The sequence below is a fragment of the Puma concolor genome, chromosome A1 (genome assembly GCF_028749965.1).
Source record: "Puma concolor isolate L17-30 chromosome A1, mPumCon1.1.hap2, whole genome shotgun sequence".
NCBI lineage: Eukaryota > Metazoa > Chordata > Mammalia > Carnivora > Felidae > Puma > Puma concolor.
The window spans coordinates 27681876-27703504 of record NC_141667.1 but is presented as its reverse complement, the minus strand read 5'-3'; the positions used below and the strand labels follow the sequence as shown (position 1 = coordinate 27703504).

At 44.8% G+C, this 21629-nt stretch overlaps 2 protein-coding genes across 2 annotated transcripts in view; one reads left to right on the top strand and one right to left on the bottom strand.

Moving 5' to 3' along the window:
- Positions 1–14306, top strand: part of SLC45A2 (solute carrier family 45 member 2) — a 33843-nt gene extending 19537 nt beyond the window's left edge. Inside the window, exons 4-7 of the mRNA XM_025924632.2 lie at positions 4974–5117; positions 5803–5926; positions 10521–10735; positions 13063–14306. Of these exons, the coding sequence (XP_025780417.1) occupies positions 4974–5117; positions 5803–5926; positions 10521–10735; positions 13063–13284 (705 nt within the window). The 3' untranslated portion in view covers positions 13285–14306. The remainder of the gene's footprint in view (positions 1–4973; positions 5118–5802; positions 5927–10520; positions 10736–13062) is intronic.
- A 2461-nt stretch (positions 14307–16767) lies between these two features.
- RXFP3 (relaxin family peptide receptor 3) lies at positions 16768–19651 on the bottom strand. The gene has a single exon (XM_025924755.2). The coding sequence runs from the start codon at positions 19334–19336 to the stop codon at positions 17960–17962; it is 1377 nt and encodes a 458-aa protein (XP_025780540.2). The 5' UTR covers positions 19337–19651; the 3' UTR covers positions 16768–17959.
- Between the last annotated feature and the right edge of the window lie 1978 nt (positions 19652–21629).

Sequence of the window (21629 nt, the reverse complement as noted above, 5' to 3'; positions counted from 1 at the left end):
TCTGGTCTTCCTCTTACTCTTTTCAAGAGCATCAAACTAGGGAAGATGAAGCCAGTTCCAAAATGTTAGACCATAAGAGAAGCCTGGAACCACCTTCAGGCCTTAAGAAATATCTTTACTTCTTAGATTGGGATTATAAATTTGTTCTTCCAAATGATAGCATCCCTGGGTTGGTAACTGGGCTGGGCATGTTTAATTCGTGTCTAATGAACTGATTTGAAAAAAAAATTTTTAGGCCATTTTCAGTGAACTAGTCAGTGAATTAATTAGCTTAGAATTTAAGGAAAATTCTACTAAATTACAGAGAAATTAGGTTAGGAGGAAATGGTCAGAGAGAAGAGGCTAGGGCTATGTTGACCAATATATTGGCTATTCGTCCCATAAGGCTATTTAAGTTTAAATTCATTAAAATGAAAAAAATTAAAATGTCAGTTCCTTGGTTGCCTTAGCCACATTTCCTTTTTTTTTTTTTTCAAATTACTCTAAAAGTTTTTTTTTTATTTATATATGAAATTTATTGTCAAATTGGTTTCCATACAACACCCAGTGCTCATCCCAAAAGGTGCCCTCCTCAATACCCATCACCCACCCTCTCCTCCCTCCCACCCCCCATCAACCCTTAGTTTGCTCTCAGGTCTCAACAGTCTCTTATGCTTTGGCTCTCTCCCACTCTAACCTCTTTTTTTTTTTTTTTTCCTTCCCCTCCCCCATGGGTTCCTGTTAAGTTTCTCAGGATCCACATAAGAGTGAAACCATATGGTATCTGTCTTTCTCTGTATGGCTTATTTCACTTAGCATCACACTTTCCAGTTCCATCCACGTTGCTACAAAAGGCCATATTTCATTTTTTCTCATTGCCACGTAGTATTCCATTGTGTATATAAACCACAATTTCTTTATCCATTCATCAGTTGATGGACATTTAGGCTCTTTCCATAATTTGGCTATTGTTGAGAGTGCTGCTATGAACATTGGGGTACAAGTGCCCCTATGCATCAGTACTCCTGTGTCCCTTGGATAAATTCCTAGCAGTGCTATTGCTGGGTCATAGGGTAGGTCTATTTTTAATTTTCTGAGGAACCTCCACACTGTTTTCCAGAGCGGCCTTAGCCACATTTCCAAGGCTTAATAGCCCCTTGGGGCTAGGAGCTACAGTACAAAGCAGTGCAGGTATGGAACATTTCCATTATTGTAGAAAGTTCTGTTGGACAACACTGACACACAGCTGCATGCTCCTTCAAGCTGACTTTGATGGCAATACCTCAGGGATGGAAGTACAGAGGATTCCCTCACTGGCAAAGAGGTTGTGAAAGACCTGGGTTTAAATTTTGATTCCTCTAGCTGGCTGACCTGTTTTATTCATTCAACAACCATCAGGCATTTGCTATAAAGAGCCTAAAGATTAAAAGTGCAAATGTTCAGATCCTGCCTCTACCAGCTCTGGAATGCATGACCTTGGGCATTTACATTTCTGTAAAATGAGAAAGTGATTCTGTCTACCTTTAAGTATTTTGTGCAGATTACATGAGAGAATCCATACAATGTTACTTAGAGCGGTTCCTACCACATAGTGACGTGTTTGGTAGAGGTGCCTATTATGAGCCTGGCAGAATGCTGAGCAGTCCAGACACAAATAGGGAACAGACTTCATCTGTGCTCTAACAGAACTTTCACACAAGCTCAGTGAATCTCATCTCTATGAGCTTGACTTCTCTTGTTGGGTTGTCTTCTCTATATTCTAGGGTTATTGGGATGTTCAACTAAGATGAAGCAGGTAACGGTGCTTTTTAAGCTTTATATAAGTCTATGAGCATATCACAGTCAGTATTCACTCAACAAACTACTTTGGGTACGGAGTATGTACAAAGCTCTCTAGCAGGTATTTAGGGATCATAAAATTGACTAATGTCCCATTCCTATGCTCCAGAACTTAGACAGCCCTACCAGGGGGCATAAGCCAATACTTATTTTCCAAGGTAGAATGTACTTACTTTACAAAATGAGGGTGGCTGTGCAGTTTGATAACTGGGATTATTATTTTTTTAATGGCAAGAAGCCTAAATTATTTCAGGATTCAAACTAGATCCCATAAAATCTATCTGCAATTCCTCCATGCCATCATTGCTTACTTCAGCATTTCAATAGTCTCCTTTTGAGACTAGGAAGCTCTCTTCCCAATATTGCCTTTCTCATGTATAAATTTACCACCACCCAATCTCCGGCTGACAAAGGAGCACAATACATGCAGTAGAGTAACTCCTCAGGGCTCAAAACCATTGAAAGGGCTTCACCAAGGGAGCTGATGAGTCAGGGAATAAGATGCCAGCTGAATTTTCATTCTGAGTTAAAATACCCAAAGGGCTTTGAATATTCACATTCCCAGCTTTTACAGAAATAGTAGGCACAATTTGAAAGCTCATATTTATTTTTGGATGAAAGAAAATGTTAGATTAACAATGAAAGTAGAATGAAAATTATGTATAAGGCAGAAGCCTAAATTAATATTTGGAGTGAGGATGAATACTTGCTGGCCACATTCACTTTTTAAAATTCTGCGTTTTTGGAAAGAAAACAGGGAAAGTAAAAATAAATCACTTAGTCTGAGGCATGAAACCCAGGCTTTTTATTTTATCTTATTTATTTATATTTTAATTTCTTCAGTAACCTCTATACCCAATAGGAGGCTTAAACCTACAACCCTGAGATCAAGAGTCACATGCTCTACCAACTAAGCCAGCCAGGCACCCCCTTATCTTCCTGTGGTTACTAAAAAGTTACAATCCTGCACTGAGTTTCTTTTACAGCAAACATTTATTTTAACAGTTACCATATTTTACATGCAAAAACAGTTATTTTTTCTAATTCCAAAGGAATGCCTATACTTTTTAAATACTGATTAAGTGCAGTTGTCCCCAGTTAACTGCGGTTTCACTTTCCACATTTCGGTTACCTGTGGTCAGCCGCCATCTGGAAGCAGATGATCCTTCTGACTTATCGTCAGAAGGTCAGTAGTAGCCCTAATGTTATGTCACCACGCCTCACTTCATCTCATCACATAGGCATTTTATCATTTCACATCATCACCAGAAGAAGAGTGAGTATAACACAATACCATATTTTGGGAGAAAGAGACCACATTCACATAACTTTTATTAGCATATATTATTATAATTGTTCTATTTTATTATTAGCTATTGTTGTTAATTTCTTACTGTGCCTAATTTATAAATTAAACATGATTACAGGTATGTGTAAGAAAAAACATAGTCTACAGGTTTCGGTACCATGTGCAATTTCAGGCATGCACTGGGAGTCCTGGAATGTATTGCCTATGGATAAGGGTGGGGATGACTGTATAAGAAAATCAGTTCAGTCATGGTCAGTTGGTTAAATACTACAAAATTGACAACTTAAAAAATCAACTTATACAACAAACCTACAATGAGTAAATATAATTTTCCACAACAAAGAAGTAAAAAGCATTATCATATAAAGTGTAGAGTTATAAAAACAATATTTTGTTATAGTGAAAATAGAAATTCCCCAGAGACCATCTTATAAATAAACTAGCCAGGACTCAATTTCGTTATGTCAAGATTCAGATTAAATAAAGATATGACAAGAAAGACCCATCACCCCACAATGATTGATGTTTATAGTCTCAGTGTCTTCAGGGCAGCTGACTGCTCAATATTCTCAAGCTTTCTTTCTTCTCTTATACAACTAGATGCTAAAGGCTGTTTGAGTCTTTGTATTCAAAACTTTTGTGTCAATAGTTCAAAATTCTCATTTTCTCAAGGCTTCTGATACAAAAAGAAAGTGTAGCTTCTGGTTTTAACATAATTTAAGTCTAAATTAAAGAATATGGGCATGTGTATTCAGTGTGTGTGTGTATGTGTGTGTTCTATATTGTTTTCACTTCTGACTCCACATAGGGCTCATTTATATGTGCTGACTCATCGCAAGATCCAGGGAAATAAACTGAGAAGAGATACTTGGTCAAGAACAGGGAACTGTTTGGCTCTGTATTAGTTTTGTATTGCTACCTAGAAAATTACCACAGCTTGAGCAGCTTGAAGCCATATTTATTATCTCACAGTCCTGTAGGTCAGGAGTCTGGGTGGGCTCCACTGGGTTCTCTGCTTAGGGTCTCACAAGGCTGAAATCAAGGTGTTGATTGAGGTGCAGTCTCATCTTGAGGCTCAACTGGGGAAGAATCAGTTTCTGAGCCTCATTCAGGTAGAACTCCTTGTTGTACGACTGAGGTGCTTGTTTTCTTGCTGACTAATGGCCAGGAGTCACTGTCATCTCCTACAGTTCACTCTCAGGTCCCTTCCGTGTGGCCCCTTCCACCTTCAAAGCCAACACTGCTTGTGTTTGAAACTCTGGCTTCTTCTTCTGCTCCCACCTAGAGAAAACTCTCTGCTTTTTAAAGGGCTCATGTGATTTGGTTAGGGTCACCCAGATAATCTTGCTTTTGATTAACTCAAAGTCAACAAATTAGTAACCTTAATTATCTCTGCAAAATCCCTCTGCCATGTAACACCAGGAAACAGAGATCATGGGGCCATCTTAGAATTTGGTCTATCACACTTTCAGAGTCAAGAAATCTAAGAATTATAATAATCTCGGGGCTAGCTTAGGTCTGTGAGCTCTGTCCTTGTGCAGTGGTTCTGTCATTCAAAGATAGGATGCTAGATATCTCTTGCATGTTGACCCAAAGCAAGCCCCATTTCCAGTTCCATTACCCTTATGTCTCCAAAGCCTCTTCTGGACCTGAAACTGCTAAATACACACACAATTAACAGAACCCCTCCTATAAGACCTCTCCATGGATACCTTGGTGCCATGCCCAGAAAGTGTGACCCTGAGGTTGTCAACTGACAGATATGTAACATGGCTGTGTGCTCTGGCTCACACAGCTGGCTGCATGTCTGCACTGAAGGTCACACCTGTTTCATGTTTTCTTCCAGACTAGGAAGGCAATGACCATGAAATCACTGCTGAGGGAGCTGGTGAATATGCCTCCCCACTACCGCTGTCTTTGCATCAGCCACCTCTTTGGATGGACTGCCTTCCTGTCTAACATGCTCTTCTTCACAGATTTCATGGGCCAGGTAATAAATGTGTGAACACACTCACTGACTTGCACATTAATCCTTCATTCTGCACCTGTTGAGTGCCTTCTGGGCTAACCCCTAAGATGGGCACAGTAAGAGTGTGAGAAGGAGTACTTTCAAAGAGCTGCCTTGTAGACAGGTCCCAGAGACAAGTTATTACACCCTAGACCTCTCTATGGGACCAGTACTTGATCAAATACAACAAAGAAGAAGGAATCAATGTGAGCTGCAGTGGTCATGGCAGGCATAATAAAGGAGACACAGTATGATCCAGGCCTTGAAAGGTGAATAGGAACTGGAGAAAGAGAGAAGAGAGAAAATAATTCAAGCAGTAATAGGAATGGCATGTGCAGAGATGAGTCAGAAGCCTGTTGGCTGTACCAGAAGGGGGACAGGGTTGTCTAAGTCAGCTGGGGGCAGGATGTTACGTGGAAGGAGGGGTGTTAATGATCTAGGGAGATGTTGTCTAGACTTGATGGCATTAGGACTTCCTGATGGTCCTTGAGTAGAAGTATAAAAGGATGAAAGGGGTGATGTAGTCATGGGAGAATGAGCTCTGTGTCCTGGGAAGGGCCCTTTGGGCAGGGACTGCCACTCCCTAGAGATGGAGAAGCAGAGCACATGGAAAGGGGTCCCTACCACACTGCATTTGCATTTCAACAGCCCCAAATATCTCTTTCAGATTGTGTACCATGGAGATCCCTATGCTGCACACAACTCCACAGAGTTTCTCATCTACGAAAGAGGGGTCGAGGTTGGATGTTGGGGCTTGTGCATCAATTCCATGTTCTCCTCACTTTATTCCTGTAAGTCTCTTCTTCCTGAGGGTATCTTCTAAAGGGCTCTGGTCTAGAAGAATCTTGGGCTTTATATTTCTGTATTTGTTTTTTGCTCTTTAAAATACAAGATTCATGATAAATATATGGAGATCAGAAAAGACTAGTCCCTTAGAAAGGACCACATGAAGTATCCTTTTCCATACTGAATTCTATGTTGTTTTTCTCATTGATCACTTTTTTCCTTGGAATCTATGGGAACCTGATCAAAGTTCCCTGGAAAATAAAAGGAAATCTTGTAAACAAGATGGAGAAGTATTGGATGGACAAGGGCTAGAGTCCCAGCAGAGAGTATTGATTAGCAGTGAGTATTAATTAGTGTTCTACTGGAGTAAGATCACTGGTGGAGTTTCACAGTATGTTTATTAGAACTATAAATGATTGAACATAGGAAGGATGCTTAAAATGCTGGGTGACAGAATTAACATGCAAAATGTTAGCTTAGCTCAGGTAGGCAGGGTGAAACGTCACAGGAGCACTTTTCAAGGATTGAAGATGACAACTTTTTTCCTAAGGTACCAGCTTTCCACAGGGACTGGAGTCCATTAACCCCCGTTAGCTAAGTTTCAGCTGTAAGGACACTGCAAACAAAGAGATTTCTGTGATTGGTTTTAAACAACCCCAAACTGGGGCGCCTGGGTGGCGCAGTCGGTTAAGCGTCCGACTTCAGCCAGGTCACGATCTCGCGGTCCGTGAGTTCGAGCCCCGCGTCAGGCTCTGGGCTGATGGCTCGGAGCCTGGAGCCTGTTTCTGATTCTGTGTCTCCCTCTCTCTCTGCCCCTCCCCCGTTCATGCTCTGTCTCTCTCTGTCCCAAAAATAAATAAATGTTGAAAAAAAAAATTAAACAACCCCAAACTAATGTATTATAACCTTAGTCTCATGTGGTGCCTGCCAATGTGTATGGAAATCTCCTAGCTCTGTATACATTGAATTAAGTGAAATAATCTGGCTGATAAAAGGTATGCAGGTCCCCCATTTGGAGTAGAAATTGGGCTTCTGATAATAATGGAAGCTCCTCCTGGATTGTGGGGAGAATAGCTGGCCTGCAACTCGGAGCTCTAGGCTTTGGGCAGACCCAGGGGATAGCAGGGTTATGGCCCAGGTGGGAGAGGGGGAAGTGATGGACAATCCCTGTCACCATTCCCAGGGGGCACTCATTCTGCCACTGAAGTGTGCTTCCTGAGGGGGAAGAGAGTGAACGTGTATAATGACACCTGATCTGGCCTCCAACCAGCCATAGTACATTAGGAAACCTGCTTCAAGATCAAAAAAATATCTTCAAAATATAGCACGAGTGGGAAAAGGGGACCTAATACAAACATATAAGGAATTCATGACTCCCATAACCACGAAACCATAAAATTTATTATTTTAAAATTTATGATAACCAAATAATGGTGGCTTAAAGGTTATATTTCTTTAGCAAAACTCCTTTTTTTCCCTTTAAGGTGAATGAACTAAGAAAATTCCAGGAGGAAGATTTCAAGTACTTAAAATAGAATCAGAGAGCATTAGACTAAAAGGGACTAATAAGTTATTCATCTCAATCCCTTTGTGCTATCAAGAGGTGGGGGGACTATTTATACCACCTCATTCTTGTAAGAGGAGCCCATTTTTCCACAAGTAATTAGCATTTTAGTTTTGTGACATTTAAAAATATTTTTTTTCTCAAAGAATCCCTACTAAGGACCATTCCATTAGGAGCTACTCTTAGGCATTTGAAAATTAAAATGCATGTTATTTTTTAGGCCCTTTTGAGTTAAAAGCTCTGTATCCAATAAACGATTATTTGAATAGTTTTCCAAAGTTATGTTAATGTGTAGATCTATGGGATCCCTTTCACTTGAATTAGAACTAAAATTTTATTTATAAAATACCAACCAGCCCTAAGGATCTTCAGGGTCTCTCCATGCCCGTAAGATAAAGTCAAAGTCCTCAGCCTGGCATTCCATGATTTTCAGCTTGGTCTGGTTTACACCTTGACCTCTGTCACTCCCACACAGATTCACTCCCCCTGAAGACTCACTACACAGACTTTCTCAGCTCTGTGTTTTTCAAACTGCTTTTGGTTTTTCCTTCTACCAGATGCCTTTTCTAATTCCACATCTAGACAACTGCTATTCAAGCTTTTAGACTCAGCTCCAATATGACCTTGTTAAATCTTCCAAGTTCTTTCCCTCTGCACTCCAAAACACCCTGGGCAGAATCAATCATTTCCTTTAATTCCAGAGTACATCCTGTATTTTGCACTCATCATATAACATCAGATGCAGACCCAGAATTTCTATCCAGATGGAGTTTGGCAGGGCATTCTGGCTGCTGAGGTGGAGGGTGAGGTATGGTATTTTCAGGTTCCTTTTACAAAGCAAGCACACTTAGATCCATGAAAATAGCAATATTGAATACTGAAATATAGCCAATTTTTCATATCATACACTACTATTCATAGTGGGTGCTTAAATCAGTCATTCCCTCCAGTACTGATGAAAGACATAGTATGAAGACATAACCACGACTGGGTATCAGGCCCTTACACTTATTGATTCTCTTCATGAATAGAGGATTTTTTGCCTGACGTCTTTGTACTGAAGTTACTTATGTTTCCAAATATCTCTTTGTGCTTCTTTGCCTTTTTCTTGGCTGGCCTATATACTTGGCTGAGAGCATTTCCCCAGTGAATACTGATGGTGTCTTTTAGGTACTGAGACACCTAGGTTACATTTTTTTGTATAAACGTAATCATTAAGCAAACAGGAACTCTCCTAGCTCTCTATAGCTTTCACTCTCAACCTTGACAGCAGCCCTTCTAGGGATGGTACGGATTTAATAGAGGAAACAACATTTCCCACTTGTCATTTTCAGAGCTCTGACTTCCATCAGATGACCTGAGACAGTGTTTAGTTTCCATAATTGATTCAAATATAATACAGATTAGATTTCTTGTCTAGGTGAATTAAATCCAACCATTATTTGCACAGATATGGAAAATTTTGTTCTTGAATAGACACATTTGAGGTCTCTATCATTCATCCCCTGGATTCATGGGTTCCAGTAGAATGGGCAGGGGAAAGATAGGGAACATGTGGATTGGGAACAGCTATTTAAAAAAGAAAGATCAAGGTTTCTAAGGGAATTTTCCTACCATGTTGGAAACCAGTAAAACCTTTAAAAAATTTATTTAAAAAAATTTTTTTTAACGTTTATTTATTTTTGAGACAGAGAGAGACAGAGCATGAATGGGGGAGGGTCAGAGAGAGGGAGACACAGAATCCAAAATAGGCTCCAGGCTCCGAGCCGTCAGCACAGAGCCCGACGTGGGGCTCGAACTCACGGACCGTGAGATCATGACCTGAGCCGAAGTCGGCTGCTTAACCAACTGAGCCACCCAGGCGCCCCTAAAAAATTTATTTTTTGAGAGAGAGAGAGAGAGAGAGAGAGAGGGAGAGAGAGAGGTAGAGGGAGAGAGAAGGACAGGCAGAGCGAGAGGGATGGAATCCTATGGAGCCCACATCAGGGCTCGATCTCACAACCGTGAGATCATGACCTGAGCCACAATCAAGACTTGGACACTTAACCGACTGAGCCACCCAGGCTCCTCAGTAAAACATTTTAAAACAGAATTTTCAATTTTTAAAAATGAACTCTACTAATCTACTACAACGCTTTTATGAGCAAGCCAAGTTTTCTGATTGGGAGGGGAACCACGTTAAGAGACAACCATCTTCAGACAAGCGTGTATTTGTTGCAATAACAATAGTCACCATTAACCGGATGTCTTCTCTGTGCTTGGCATTGGGCTAAGTGAGGTCATAAGCATCGGATCTCATTTGATCCTGATGACAACCTCAAAGAAGGGCTTTATTAATCTTGGGGTTTTTTTAGATGAGGAAGCTGAGGTTTTGAGAAGTTACGGAAATGGACCGAGTGTCAGGGAGCCAGCAATGGGGAGGTAGGTTCTGGGTGTGGTGAGAGCCCCTCACCAGCCTGGAAAGTGTTGGCAAGTCAGGGAACCTGTCTTTAGATAAAGGGCATCCTTCACTTCCTTCCCAGGTGTGCAGACGGACTTCAGATGGGAGTGAAGGGACCAGATGACCTGGATCATTCTTTAAATTTGGTTGTTTCCGTTTCCTCCAGTCTGTCTTGGGGCCGTGGGGCCAAGATACGCCTGGATTGTTGTTTGTATCCTGTTAGGTTAGACAGCTGTAAACCAGAAGGACCCCACTTTTCTTCCATGTCTTGTGCCCCCACAGTCCCATAGCCAAAATGGGCTTTTCCACTTCTTTGCATCCCGCTGGTATTCAGCTGCCTGCTGAACAGCACCTGGTCCCTCCCTATGGAAAACAAGATCAACCTAGCAAGGCAATTTCCAGCTCTTCTGTATGCACAGGATTTAAGGCTGATTCCAAAAGCCAGCTGTTTTTAAGCACAGATAAGGAGATTCTTTTGTTCCTGACTCGGTATCAGAGGAAGGCTCCTAAAAAAAGTGAATCTTCAAAAGAAAGGATTGTCTGAAATTATCACTGACACCGTCAGCTGCAATTTCTCTCTTTCTTTTCCCCACAGACTTTCAGAAATCTTTGGTATCCTACATTGGATTAAAGGGTCTTTACTTCATGGGGTATTTGCTATTTGGCCTGGGGACAGGATTTATTGGACTTTTCCCGAATGTCTACTCCACCCTGGCTCTGTGTACCTCGTTTGGTGTGATGTCCAGCACTCTGTACACTGTGCCCTTTAACCTCATTGCCAAGTACCACCGCGAGGAGCAAGAAGAGAAGGTGCGTCATTGAACCTCACCTGAAGGCTGGGGGTATTTGGTAGGAAAGTGTAGGGCGGGGCTGGAAACAAGGGTCTTAAAACAGGAGCTCTCAAATGCCCAGCCAAATGTAATGACGGTCCGGTCGAAGCATGACCACCTTCCTAGCCCACACCCTCCTCCTCACTCTGAAGCCCTGTGTACCTGGAGAACAGGGGAGCAGGTACTGCTACTCTCATTTATTTGGTTAAGAAAAGGGGGCTCAGGAATGCTGAGAAACCAGCCTACAATCACACAAAGAAAGGGGAACCTGGGGATTCTGACAACGGCCCCAGTGTCCAGTGCTCCTGCAGCATTTCTGGGTCCCCCACTCCCAATGGCTGCAGTGGTGGAGTTATTGATTAAAGGTAGGAAATTCCTAGCCCACATTCCCTTGGAGTCCAGGTTTTAGTAAGTCAGACCCTGGGCACAGGGAGGAAAGCTGGGGTTGCAGGTGGTCACTCCCTGGCTGCCTTTCTCTGCCTTTGGAGCTCAGGATGGAGGGGAAGGCACCAGGCTGCCCTAAAAAAGCAGTGGGTGGGGTCTTTCTGCTTTATGATTACCACCTCTTCTTTTCAAAACATGTCACTTTTTCTCCATGAGAATAGACTTACATTTCCTTACCTGGAGTAGTGATATAAAAGCTAAAGAAATAAAGCTTAATCCATCCCAGCAGGAAGCTGCTAAAACACTGGACCCTTTCATGTGCCCGGGCAACCCCAGTCTTCTCTATCATTTGTTCTGACCAATGCCGCAGGGCAGAGTTGCGCTAGGAGTTAAAACCTTCCAAATTAGAGTCCGTGGCTGCTCTCATCCCCTGGCAAACATTGTCACTAACGTTTCGATGCACACACAGGTTTTGCTGTTAAAGAGACAGTTATCACAAAGAACAGAACCTCCTAGGAGAAAGCTAGGGCAAAAACACACAAGCTTTGCATTCAGAGAAACCTGGGTTCGAATCCTGCTGCCCCTACTTTGCAGTTGTGCAACACTGGGGAAGTCATCCATTTATTTATTAAATATCACTTAGAACGAGTTCATTTTTAGAGAAGGCAATATGTTCACATGGCTCAACAATCACAGCAATATACACAATATACACGTACACACTGACAGGTGGCTCCCACCTACTCATTTCCCCATCTCCCCCCAGGGGGCCTGCAAGTAAGCACTCTTACTAGGTTTTTGTTTATCCTTCCAGTATTTTAAAATGAAAAACAGACAAGTATGAATCTGTTTTCTTATTTTCCCTCTCTTATGCAAAGCATAATATGCATTATTTCTGCACAATGCTTTTGTTTTTTAACCTTACTAGTATAGGAATTATCATTCAAACTCTCAGAGCCTGAGCTTCCTCATCAAGCAAATGGGAATAATATGCCCACCTTATAGAGTTGTTGGAAAATGAAATTTCACAAGACAGTGCAGGTGGTCTGTCTAGCGTGATGCCTACCTAGCACCTGGCAAAGACTCCAAAAAAAGTAGTTAGTATTATTGTTGTTATATGGGGATAATGGTAATACGTGCATCCAGGGAGGAGGGAAGGAAGACGTGAAGCGACATATGCCAAAGAATCTTGCACAGGCCTAGCATAAAGAATACACCCAATAAGTGGTGACATTATCAACCGATTCAGGCCACATATCGACCATATTGAAAGGCTGACTTTTTTTTTTTATGTTGTTTCTCCTGTGTAGATCTGGGATTTAACATCCTTCTACACATATTTGAAATTTTAACACTAAGGAGGGAAGGACGGGAGTATGTATTGAGTTTCCATTCCATTTTATTTATTGACTTCTTAGGAAGAGATAATTTTGCATATATGAATCATTTAACCTTCATGGGCACTAACAGGGGAATTGAAGGTAGGTGGCAGGTAGGAAAAACAGCCTCGGGCACGAATTTGGAGCTTCTCGGTGACCTTAAATCAGGAGTTGGCCAACTATGCCTCATTGACCACATGTGGCCTGCCACTTGTTTTTGTACAGCTCATGAGCTAAGAATTCTCTTAATATTTTTAAATGAAATTTTAAAAAGAAAATCAGTAGAAGGATAACGTTTGTGACAAGTGGAAATTACATGAAATTCAAATACCAATGTCCGTGAAGTTATATTGGAACGCCAACTCGTGTGTTTACTGTAGCTGCTTTCACACTACAATGGTAGAGCTGTGTGCTTGCGACCGAGACCATGGGAACCACAGGCTGAACGTGTTTCCTATCTGGCTCTTCACAGAAATAGTGTGCTGACCTCTGCCCTAAAGTACGGTTCACGTAGATTAAATGTGTTCCTGTGTTTCCCTTGCAGAGACAGCAGGCCCCGGGAGGGAGTCTGGACGGCAGTGAGAGAGGGCAGGGCCTGGACTGCGCAGTCCTCACGTGCATGGTGCAGCTGGCTCAGATCCTGGTTGGAGGTGGCCTGGGCTTCCTGGTCAACAAGGCTGGGAGCGTCATTGTGGTAATCACAGCCTCTGTGGTGGCCATGATCGGCTGCTGTTTTGTGGCTCTCTTCGTAAGATATGTGGATTAGGTCAATAGGGAGACATCATCCCTAACCTCCAACACAGTGAAGGACATGGTAGGAAATCAGTCTGTCCTCTGGCTCTGCAGCTTTGGGGTCTGCCCATTGGCTGCCCTGCGTTATGACTTCAGCTACAGTGATCTGCCTGCACGTCACTTTCTGCCAACCCTCTGCACAGCAGTTTCCTTATTTTAGGCATCATCTGTCTCGGGAAAGACTGGGCTCTGCCTCCATTCACCGGTGGCAAAGGTTAATTGTGGGAGATGGCGCCTCCATGTGCCTTCCTACTGCATCCCAGGACATTCCAGGCCTTGACAAAATGCCAGAAGCTGACTAGTTTTACACAGGACAATGGTGTTTATTATATCGTGTGTTGTTTTTTTCTTAACCAGAGGTCTATATTTAATCGGAGGGTCATACTTTTCATTATTTCACCAATACTCAAAATATTGCTGATGATTTATGATATTAGCTTACTCATATTTAATTCATATTTCATTTACTCATACAGACAGTCCCTGGCTTACAATACAATGGTTCAAATTACAATTCTTCTTCCTCTTCTCCTTCTCCTTCATCTTCTTTTACTTAACGATAGTTGGAAAGCAGTGCACATTCAGTAGAAATCATACCTCAGATTGTGAATTTTGATCTTTTCTGGGTGATACATGCCCTTGTGATGCTGGGCAGCGGCAGCCACAGCTCCCAGTCAGTCTCACCATCCCGAGGGTGAACAACTGGTCCACTGACCACCATTCTGTCTCCATACAGCTCCACTGGTTTTGTTTCTGGTTTCCATTTTCAGTATGGTATTCAGTAAATTACATGAGATAGTCAACACTCAAAAACACTCCATCTTCCTTCCTCCCTCTCCCTCTCATGTTATCCATCTTAGAGTGGCGAGGTCATGACTGACTCAGAGGAGTGATCAGGGAGAAACCTGCTGTCTAGCCTATACTGTGGGATGATGATGAGCAAATGCTCAGAGGACCCCATGTGACCCAGAACCCTGTGTTATAAAAGAAACGCCTCCCTTGTAATTCACCTGTCCTTGGTGTCTGCAAAGTTTAAAAGTAGAACTATTTGCAGACTTCAATGTTTATTTCCTGATCATTTCTCCAAGGACTGTTCTGGTGATTGAAGATTTTGAAATCAATGAATGGGTGAGGTAGGAAGGACCTGCAGTTAAGGACCATCTTACCTGGACCCCAAGAAGTTAAAAGTAGTCATCTCTGGCCAAGCACAGGGCAAGGGAAGCTCTTTTCAGCTGAAGGACTGGATGGGCTGCTGGGATGAAGAAAGGAGCTAGGGCATGCATTCACCACCACCCCTAAATCCCCTCACACACATGCACTCACACACACACTTGGATATTCAAACACTCTGCTCTCTTAACTCCACTCCACTCAGGTTTGAATGAGTGGATAGAATCCAATTTTAAAAGCCTTTAACCATTTTTAGGCACTCAAGTACTTGTTCTCAGTATACTTGTTCTCTTGTTTCTCTCTGACAGTAATGTTCTATTCCCAGACAAATAAAGCAAATGCAGGGACACCTAAATTCGGATCAGAAATCCCAGGAAATCCTGTAGGAGAAAGGAAAGCCAAACTGCTTTGTCTGCTGCTTCCCGCACCATGCAACTGACATTCCAACCTCAAACCTTTAATCACTGCTTTCCCTCAGCTGCAAATGTCCTGTGTCCCCACTACCTGTCTAAATTGCCATCCCTGCCCATTTAACTTGTACCCTTATTTCTAGGTCCATCTCATATACTATTTTGATAAGGAAGTCTCTTATCCTCCAGCAGAACCAAGCTTTCTGCCCCCTATATTACCATAGCACTTTCTTTTAGCCTTATTATGACATTCAACTCACTGTTCCATGACCTAGTTGCCTTGTGTACATGGCTGCGTCTCCTAAATATACAAGTCGGTAATGTGTCTAGTTGATGTGTGTGATCTCAGCACCCAGTACAGGGCTTGGCACACAACTGGCATTCAAAAAAATAAAATAAATTTGGCCATTTCCTGGTTTATTTTTTTGTCTTTGTGGTAAACAGAAGTCATAGTCTTGGCTCTCTCTAGCCATGTTCTCAGAAGCCCTCAAGTTTGGATGGGGACAAGTGGATTCTTTTCACAAAGTTCTTTCATGAAGGCCTTGCCCTTAGCCCCTTCTGTTTTTCTAGGGCCCATGATGGCAGAAGCACACTCTTCAACATACTTCCCTAAAAACCTGAACCAACCCAGTATCTTATTCTCAAAATTGAAATGGCAAGTTCCTGTCACAAAGAGAATCTCTCCATGAGAGGCTAATATCAACATTATACATGGATACACTGCCATGCTACTACTGTTTGTTCTTTCTGGGTGTTTCTTGCTTGGTTATTTTGTTTTTGGGGACTCGGAGGGGATTGCCATTCAGTTTTTATTAGCCCAATTGCTATTCGATATCAGTATCAATATTTTTTTCTTCCTAAAGAGCAAAGATAGACTAATTTGACAACTCTATTTATTTATTTATTTATTTATTTATTTATTTATTTAAGTAGACTACACCCAAGGTGGGGCTTGAACTTAACAACCCAGAGATCAAGAGTCACATGCTCTACCAACTGAGCCAACCAGGCATCCCTATTTGACTACTTTAAAACAAAAGCATTATTCAGTTTTCTAAAAAGCTAACTTCTCAGGACTGCTCAGGATTGAGGAGATCGGGAAGCTTTTGTTTTTGTGGCAAAGCTATGAATGCTTAGTAATTACACTGCGTTGTGTTACAGAATGCAGGACGAGGGATGCTAGGGCTGCAGGTGTTCACACTGAGCCTGAAATCTCAGACAATACAGGACATTTCCAACAAAAGTACTAAAAGATTTACAGTTTGAGAGGTTATTTAAGCAGACATGTTTGTATAATGATTATTTATTGTGAAAGAACCACAACAATAGATGCCCAAGTTGCCAGGTTTGCTTTTTTTTTAATCCCAAACTAGATCACCCAAAGAGAACAGTAGCACCTCTGTCCAAACTGGCAGTTGGATGGGTAAGCTGATGTTTGATCCCTATTCTCTAAGCAGCCTCAAGAAAGGACTAAATTGCTATGACCAGGACAGAATTGTCTTAAGAAACGTGTCATTCTTCAGAGATGGTCCCATAGACTGCCTGGTGGTTAAGGAAGAGTTTGTAATTCACGCTCACCATGCAGAGCATTCCTTAGAATGAATGGAACTTGGCCAAAGAGCCATTTGAAGTCCCACAGTATCCTGTGGAAAGTCTTACTCCCCACCTTGTCTTCTCAATATTATGAGAAAGAGAGAACCCCTCAGCAGAAATTGTGATGATCCCCTCAGAATAGGCTGTCTGTACTCTCTTCCCTTTGGGATAGATTTTACTCGAGTCTTCCATTCCCTTTCCCACCCCACGCCTCCTGTTGAAATCTGGTTCTAGGAGTTTGGTTTCCAGAAGTCTCCCTTACCCCCCCCCCCCGCTCCCCCATTTCTACAGCATCTTTTAGTTTCCTGTCCTGAGCCTATAGAAGCCGACCCTTCTATAGGCTGGTAGAGCCTCTATCAAACGGGCACCCGGAGTTCCAAAGAGTGAAGGAGGAGAGGCTACAGAAAAGTCCCCACGCCCAGTAGCGTGTCTACTCAGACCTTTTCAAGTTGCTCCAGGGCACAGCTCACCTGCCGCACGCAGAAAGGAGCACACAGCGTTTCCAGTACCCACGCCGCTTCCCAGGGAACTGGGAAGTCCAGGCTTCCGGCACCTGGCGCCCTCTCTTCCTGCTCGGTTACTAAGGGAGCACGTGAGCTCCCCTTTTCCTTCAGAGGCGAGAGCCTGAAAAGGTCTCAGTTCAGTCCCTCTAATCACAATGCATCTGCTCCCTCCCTCAGGGACGCCACTCTCCAGCGAATCGCTCGCGGCGTTTGCGGGCAAGTGTTTTGTCTCAGGTGACAGCTGAGCACAGAGTCGCGGCCCGGCTCCCGCGTACCCACTCCCCCTGTCCGCGATGGTAAATGATACAACGGCCTCACGGGAGATGCCTCTCTCTCGCGGTGCATTTCTCTTGAATGCGGATCAAGACCGTCGCTACTTTCTTCCAACTCCGAAAAAGTTTCTTATTCCCAAACCGGGCTCTCTGCGCAGCCACGCCGCAAGTCAGAAGGCGCTGCGGCGGTCTCGCCTGCCAAGGCGCGAAGGAATGGTTTTTGTGGGAGGCTCCCCCAGTTGGACGCGCCGCTAGGACCCTTTCAAGAGCTCCATAAAAGTCGCTGGAATAAATGCGCTCAATTGCCTGCGCACCACTTGGCTGAGCCCCACTTCCTCGCGCCCCAATTTCTTTACATTCCTGAGTCCTTTCTCCGCTTCTGGGCACCCCTACCCTGCCCAGTGTTGACAGCCTAAGGAGAGGAAGTGGTGTGGGGGGAGAGAAGGGGGCGCGGGCTGGTGGCTTGGCTCTGCGATGCTGACCCGGGCCCCTTTGCCAGCTTCCTCTCTCCACCCTGTCTGGAAGCCTTCCCTCCCCGGAGACAGCCCCCTCGTCTCTTCAGTGGCGGCTCCCTTGCGCCCCTCCCTATCCTCGTCCCTCCTACCTCTCGATCCGGCGGGCGCCCAGCATCTCCTAATCCGCTCTCCTCTTTCCCCACCCGGGGAAGGCCACTTTGCGGTGACTGCGCACCCTGGGCTGAGTCAGTAGGCGGAGCTGCTGGGCAGCAGATCGTAGCGCCCCCCACTGTAGACCACCACGCCAGGCGGGTAGTAGACCAGGTCTGGCTCCGCGGTCGGGTGGAGAGGTGCCAGGGCCTGCAGCCCCTGATCTTCGGGCTCTGGCTTGGTGGTGGCGGTGAAAGGGCGCATGCTGGTGAGAGAGGGCGACGCGATGCGCCACAGCAGACTCTTGAGCGCTTTGCGGAACTCGCGGCGCACGAGGCAGTAGAGGATGGGGTTGAGACAGCTGTTGGAATGAGCCAGGCACACGCTCACCGGGAACGCGTATACCTGGCATAGGAAATACTCTTGGCTGAAGGGCACCGCGTTGAACTTGATGAGGATGCTCCAGGTGGTGAGCGCCTGGTTGGGCAGCCAACACAGGAAGAATGATAGGACCACGATGGTCACTGATTTGGTGACTTTGGACCGTCTCCTGGCGCTGGCTGCGGCCAGGCTGCCCCGGGCAGCCGAGGCTCCTCCTTCGGTCCCTGCCACTCGGCGATCGGAGATGAAGCGCACCAGCAGCAGATAGCACAGGCTGATGATACACAAGGGCAGCACGAAGCCTAGCAGCACCTTCTGCAAGTGGTAGAGGCCCAGCCAGAACTGTCTGTCGCCGCCCAGCAACTTGTCTGGGAAGCGCACCAGGCACAGCTCCTCGCCCATCACCTTGATAGTGGTGGAGAAGATGGCATTGGGCAACGAGGCCAGCGCGGCGGAGGCCCAGATCAATACGCACAGTGCTTTGGCTGAGAAGCAGCAGCTGCCCCCCAGGCTTTTGCCGCAGCAGTCGCACCGGCCGTGCCTTCGGGTCCTGTGGCTCTTAAGAGCCGAGGCCACCGAGTGGTAGCGCGCCACGCTCATGGAGGTGAGGAAGAAGACGCTGGCGTACATGTTCATGGACGTCACTATGGATACGATCTTACACATGGCCTTGCCGAAGGGCCATTTGAAGTCCAGAGCGTTTTCCACCGCCCAGAAGGGCAGGGTGAGTACGAATTGAAAGTCTGTCAGCGCCAGGTTGGTGACGAAGAGGTTGATGGAGGACTTGCGCCATCCCTGCTTACTCTTCATCAGGTAGAGTACCAGCAGGTTGCCGGTCAGGCCCAACGCGCAAACCACCCAGTACACCACGCTGATGAGGACCCGCACCCGGGCCTCGGTGTCTGCACTTTCTGTCCCGCCGGTGCCCGGGGGATGCCCCGGCGCCGCGCCGTCAGGCAGCTCTAGCCCCAGATCCCACCACAAGTCCTGAAGCCGCAGCGACGCGTTGCCGCTGGTGTTGGCCGCCTGCAGAAGGTACGGGATCATACTGAAGAGTTCTGCGAGCTCGTCTCCGCCAGCCGCCTTCTTCATGGTGACTGTCGTGGCTGCAGCGACCACCTGCAAGCACAGGTGCCTCTAGGTCATGTTCCAGGAGGACTTCAAGACCTAAGCGAGTCCAACGCACTGGGGGTTCTGTCCCCGCGAGGGCGCAGGGCGTTCGTGGGAGCTTTCAAGGAAGCAGTTGCACGTGGCTCTTGGGTACTGGGTGCCAAAAGCTTCTCTGGCCCGCGGCGGCGTTGGGGCGCGAGAGTTGGTCTCCGCGTCTGTTCTGGAGCGGAGTTCTAGAACCGAGCAGCGCAGCTCCGAAGGCGAGCGGTGGGCGTCCAAGGGTTCTCTGGCTGAGCGCGGTGGGCGTCCAAGGGTTCTCTGGCTGAGCTCGGAAGATCCTTGCTGTACGATCCAGACGTTCCCGCACTGCGTTTGTTGGGCACTAGCCTATACCCACCCTGCCCCTCAGGACCTCTATTGGGGGCCCGCTCCTTCTCTTTCAAATACCTTTGTCGGTTTCCTTTGCTGCTGCAGCTCGGACGAGGTTTCTGCCCTTTGAGAGGAAAAAGAGAGGGGAGTTCCATCTATCTCGCTCTGACTCTCCGGAGGTCTTTCGAAGTCATCCTTCCAGCCTTGCGCCTCCACCTCTCCGCTGTTGTCAGCTCCCAGTGAGTTGCCAGCCGCTGTCACCGGAATTCTACTCGCACCCGCAAAACCTAGGCTGCGGGCTCCCAGGGAGCATGCGTAAACCCCCGCGCGAGTTGAGGGGGCGCTTTCCGAGGTGCTGAACTTCGCCACGCCCGCTTCGGGAAGGAGGAAGCGGTGGGCGGCAGGGAGAGCCCACCAGAAGATTCTCCTTTTCCTCTTCAAAGTTTCAGAAGAAGATGGTTGTAACCCTTTATTTTCCTATGTTTCTGGAGAAAGTCGGCTTTGATTTGCTCTCCCTTCTTCTTGTTTATTCCCAAACATAACTGCAGGTATTAGAATTTTTTTCTTTCTTCTTTACTCTCACTTTATCTTTGAAATGATACCATTCGATGAAAGATGGTTCTAAAAATTCAAGATCTCCTACCCATTTTTATTTTTAAAAGCAACGGTAGTGGCCTCTTTTCATGCCCAGACCCCAAGTCAGATGATGGGCTTTTACTGGATAAACACAAATTCCACGTCCCCTTCTTTAATTATCTAACCACTTTACTTGGTGTCTGTGATTGTCACGATTTTCAAAGCTTCTTCATATAGCAGAACTATAGGTTCAAGTGTTGCCCTCTGCCTTTGGTATGTACTAAGAACTGAAGTTAGGCAGAGAGTATACAATTGGGGAGCTGACTTCACAGACACTAGATACCTCCCGCCCGGCTCTCAGCCCAAAGCTCTTTCACAAATTGCTTACTCACATGCATTCTCTTTACCTTGATGCAGTTGGAATAGGGGATTCTATGAGGCTGTTTTTGGACCACCAGCCCCTTACTTTCACTACGATTATAATCAAAACTCTTTAGCAGGTGTTTTTCAGACCAATGGAAGTAAATGTTAAGGAATCTTCTAAGTTACTTTGGGCAAGGGGAACCAGTGTAGACCATTTGAATTACTTCTCAAATCGCAGTTTATTTAAATGCCAGCTCAACTGCTCAATGTAAATTATACTTCTTAGGGTGAAATTAAGAAATTTGAAATGTTTTCTGCACTGTCCCCGCCTAAACTGAGACAAAAGTATGTTAAGCATAATTGTCCTCTCTTCTGTGGAGTTCACGACTTTACTTACAGAGATGAAGAGGATGTGGCTTTAAAGCAGCAGAGATAGTAAAATAGTTAAAAAAGAAATGTGGTACCCAAAACATATGAAGGGAAACTGAAACAATCTGGATTCCAAAGCAAGAACCCAGTTCCAAGCAGAGAACATGCTTCCCTATACACTCTGGACTTCTCCAGTTGCCGGCTAGAGGGCGTCAGGGCTTTAGTAAAAAACAAATCAAAACCAACCACCTTGAACAGCTCTAATCTGGAGAAGTTCATTCAGCCCAGCTCTGATTATTGCTCCCAATCCACAAGTTGCCTCTGTGGACACCTCTTATCTCTGTTTTAGTATCCTCATCTTTAAGCTCACTTTTCACTTCATGTTTTACTAATTCTTTCTCCATCAAAATTTTCTCTCTCCTTTATTTAAAAAAAGAAGTTAAAAAAATATTTCAAGGTGTTATTGAAAAATGAGGAAGCCTATGGCATACTCTGACAATCCTTTGCCTTGTTTTTCACACCTGTATATGGAAGGAATTACAGTTTTTAAATATTCTGAGGATAGATGCTAAGTAGGTGACATCAGAGTCAGGTGGGG